Source organism: Sardina pilchardus, unplaced genomic scaffold, assembly GCF_963854185.1.
Source record: "Sardina pilchardus unplaced genomic scaffold, fSarPil1.1 HAP1_SCAFFOLD_280, whole genome shotgun sequence".
Lineage (NCBI taxonomy): Eukaryota > Metazoa > Chordata > Actinopteri > Clupeiformes > Clupeidae > Sardina > Sardina pilchardus.
Window position 1 is genome coordinate 1 of NW_026910798.1, and position 2,500 is coordinate 2,500.

The 2,500-nt window shown below is 41.0% G+C and overlaps 2 protein-coding genes across 2 annotated transcripts in view; both read right to left on the reverse strand.

Annotated features, from left to right (window-relative positions):
• Positions 1 to 987: 987 nt before the first annotated feature.
• On the reverse strand, positions 988 to 1,518 carry LOC134073797 (RILP-like protein 1; the record flags this gene model as incomplete). Its single annotated transcript, XM_062530368.1, is given in 1 exon segment — positions 988 to 1,518. A coding segment is annotated over 1 exon segment (278 nt), but the record flags the coding sequence as incomplete, so codon positions are not given.
• Positions 1,519 to 1,861: 343 nt separating this feature from the next.
• LOC134073796 (huntingtin-interacting protein 1-related protein-like) overlaps positions 1,862 to 2,500 on the reverse strand; it is a gene marked incomplete at its 5' end in the record, with an annotated part of 9,133 nt that continues 8,494 nt past the window's right edge. The window contains 1 exon segment of the mRNA XM_062530367.1: positions 1,862 to 2,500. This exon segment is cut by the window's right edge and continues 875 nt beyond it.

The window sequence follows — 2,500 nt, forward strand, 5'->3', positions numbered from 1 at the left end:
CAAGTAAGAACCTACCCTGCCCATCAACAGCTCAGTCTCAAATCCACAATTTCCAACAGAGACATGCAAAACAGAAAAGCCTCCACAGCAGATTACATGGCTATGGACATAACCATTTCACTGGTTATTCACACAATGAATTGTATTGAAAGTGTTATGGTTATGGCAAGTTCCACACTAGTCTGTAATTATGAAGAAACATGCATGTTGTAACATTCTAACTTTCAAATTTGATAAACCATGACAAATGTTTTCTTAAAGCATTGTTTCAGAACACTTTTTGACACAGATAATGCAATGCATATGCTCTCATTCCAAGCCCATTTCCCTGTGTTCCCTCTTCAGTCTTCATTGCATATCTGGGTAGACTTCTGTATATCACTTTCAATCATGCAAAATACAGTGACGCACACGTACCTTCCAGCCAAGACCAACCCAACATAATACACGCATAACTACAAGTAAACACTTTCACTCCACCGCCTCTTTCTCACTGACCTAGACCCATATATTCTGGACACATCTGGAGAAAATTTCGCACATCCCCAGAGGACCATTGCCAGACTGATGTACCCGATTCCCCTCTCTAAAATTTGAGTTTAGAAGACCTAGTTGTAAACATAGGTGTTTGTGTAATTATCTCTGTTCGTTTTTCAGGAAAAGTGGCGTTCACTCACGAAAAAAATATTTCATGACGCACAGATGTTTCCCTTCGTGCCTCTATTCGTTTTTCTTATCAGTGGCTTTATCATAATTAGTTTAACAGGTCATGGGTTCATATGTAATTGCCCAGTAATAGAGTGTGTTCTCCGTCTCAATACTGTAACCTGATTTAGGTTGATGTCTCCTGCCAAAGGGAGGCGACAGACAAATATAAAACGCAGATGTTGAAAAGTAACCTACATTAACCAGCAAAGTTAAACAGTCTAAAACCTGTTAGACCCGTGCTGTAAGGCTGCCTATTAGTCAGTACAAACCTTTTGGTGTCTTTTCTCACGCTCCAAGCGATCTCTCCTCTCCAGTCGCAACCTGTCCAGTTCCAAACGCAGCTCCTCGGTCTCCGCGCTGATGTTGTTGCGACCCACTAGCACCTCCAGAATCTCTAGAACCCGCACTACCTTGGGCATGATCCGGGTCAACGATTCACAGCCGTATTGATCGATTATACGCTCGAACTCCTGGCCCATCACCGCCGCAATGTCGTAAACATCCATGACGGTCAACTCTGCTGGGTTTTTCTCCAGCGCTTTGCCACAGTTATCCATGACCAACACCTCGAAATGTATCACTTACAAAACATACAGTAGTCTGGTTTATTCAACCAAACGCTCCGAAGACACGAATCCGCGGCATTGACTTTCAAATGTCATCGTACCAACAGGAAGACCGATGATCGTTTTACCTGTTTTTCGTGTTCGATCATGAGGGATTACTGTGCGTCCTAAGGCCATTTCGCATGAGTTTGAAATCAGTCGCGCCGCGACATGCAGAGTCTAGCACATTACAGAATGCAACAAGTTGGCGAGTGCTCACAGCGCTCATGCCAGACTGAAGTCAACTTTCTGCGCATGTCTGAGAAGGGTACATGTAGTACTTGAAATAATGAGGCAAGTTATGACAAACAGCAGCACGACTTTTTAAAAAGCCGTTACCAATGTAAATAGCGTGATACGGTCCAGTAATATAACAAGCTATCCTGAATGAGTTAAACGATTAACTTCTAGAGAGAATTATTTCGGTTCGTTTTGAAATTTCAGCCCAGTAAAGTTTACCTTAAAGTTATAATACAGTCTTTGAAGACAAAAATATATTCATAATTGTACAGAAAATTCTATCACAAAATATCACTTGTGTTACAACATTTCTTTCATAAACGTTTATTGTTCATTTTACATGTACATTTATTTAATTTCAGGATAGCACAGTCTAAAATATATTAATATGATTTCAGTATATAAAGACATGTTTTCTTAGAAAGACATGAGGAGTGAACACAAAAAGGAAAGCATATTTGATACGACCCCTTTCAGAAAGAGAGAATAGGCATCTCCTTAAAAAGGCCCCAGACATTGACAGACCCTCAGTAGATATGCACAGCATTCTAGAATTTTCCAGCACCACCATAAACCCAATCTCAGATACCCACGTCCATTTTACACCAAAGGAATAACAAACAGAACGAACCAAAATATGTTTAATGCACACACCCAATCTTAAAGGGTTTAGGGATTTTGAACAGTAGGAGTTGGCCGATTGGTGCGACTCAATCATGCAATCACCAATCACGTGTGCTTAAGTGACACACTTGATTCTTAAGTGTAGTGAATATGCTTCTTATACACGTAGAGAGCTATGGCAATGCATTTTGATGAAGGCCAGACAGTGACACTATTCTATAGAGCCTAAAGTGAGCTATACACACCTGCACTGCAGAACTATGCATTACACTACCACTAGGAGTCCCCATACATCCACGGAGAACTGCCCACGAGTATGGAGG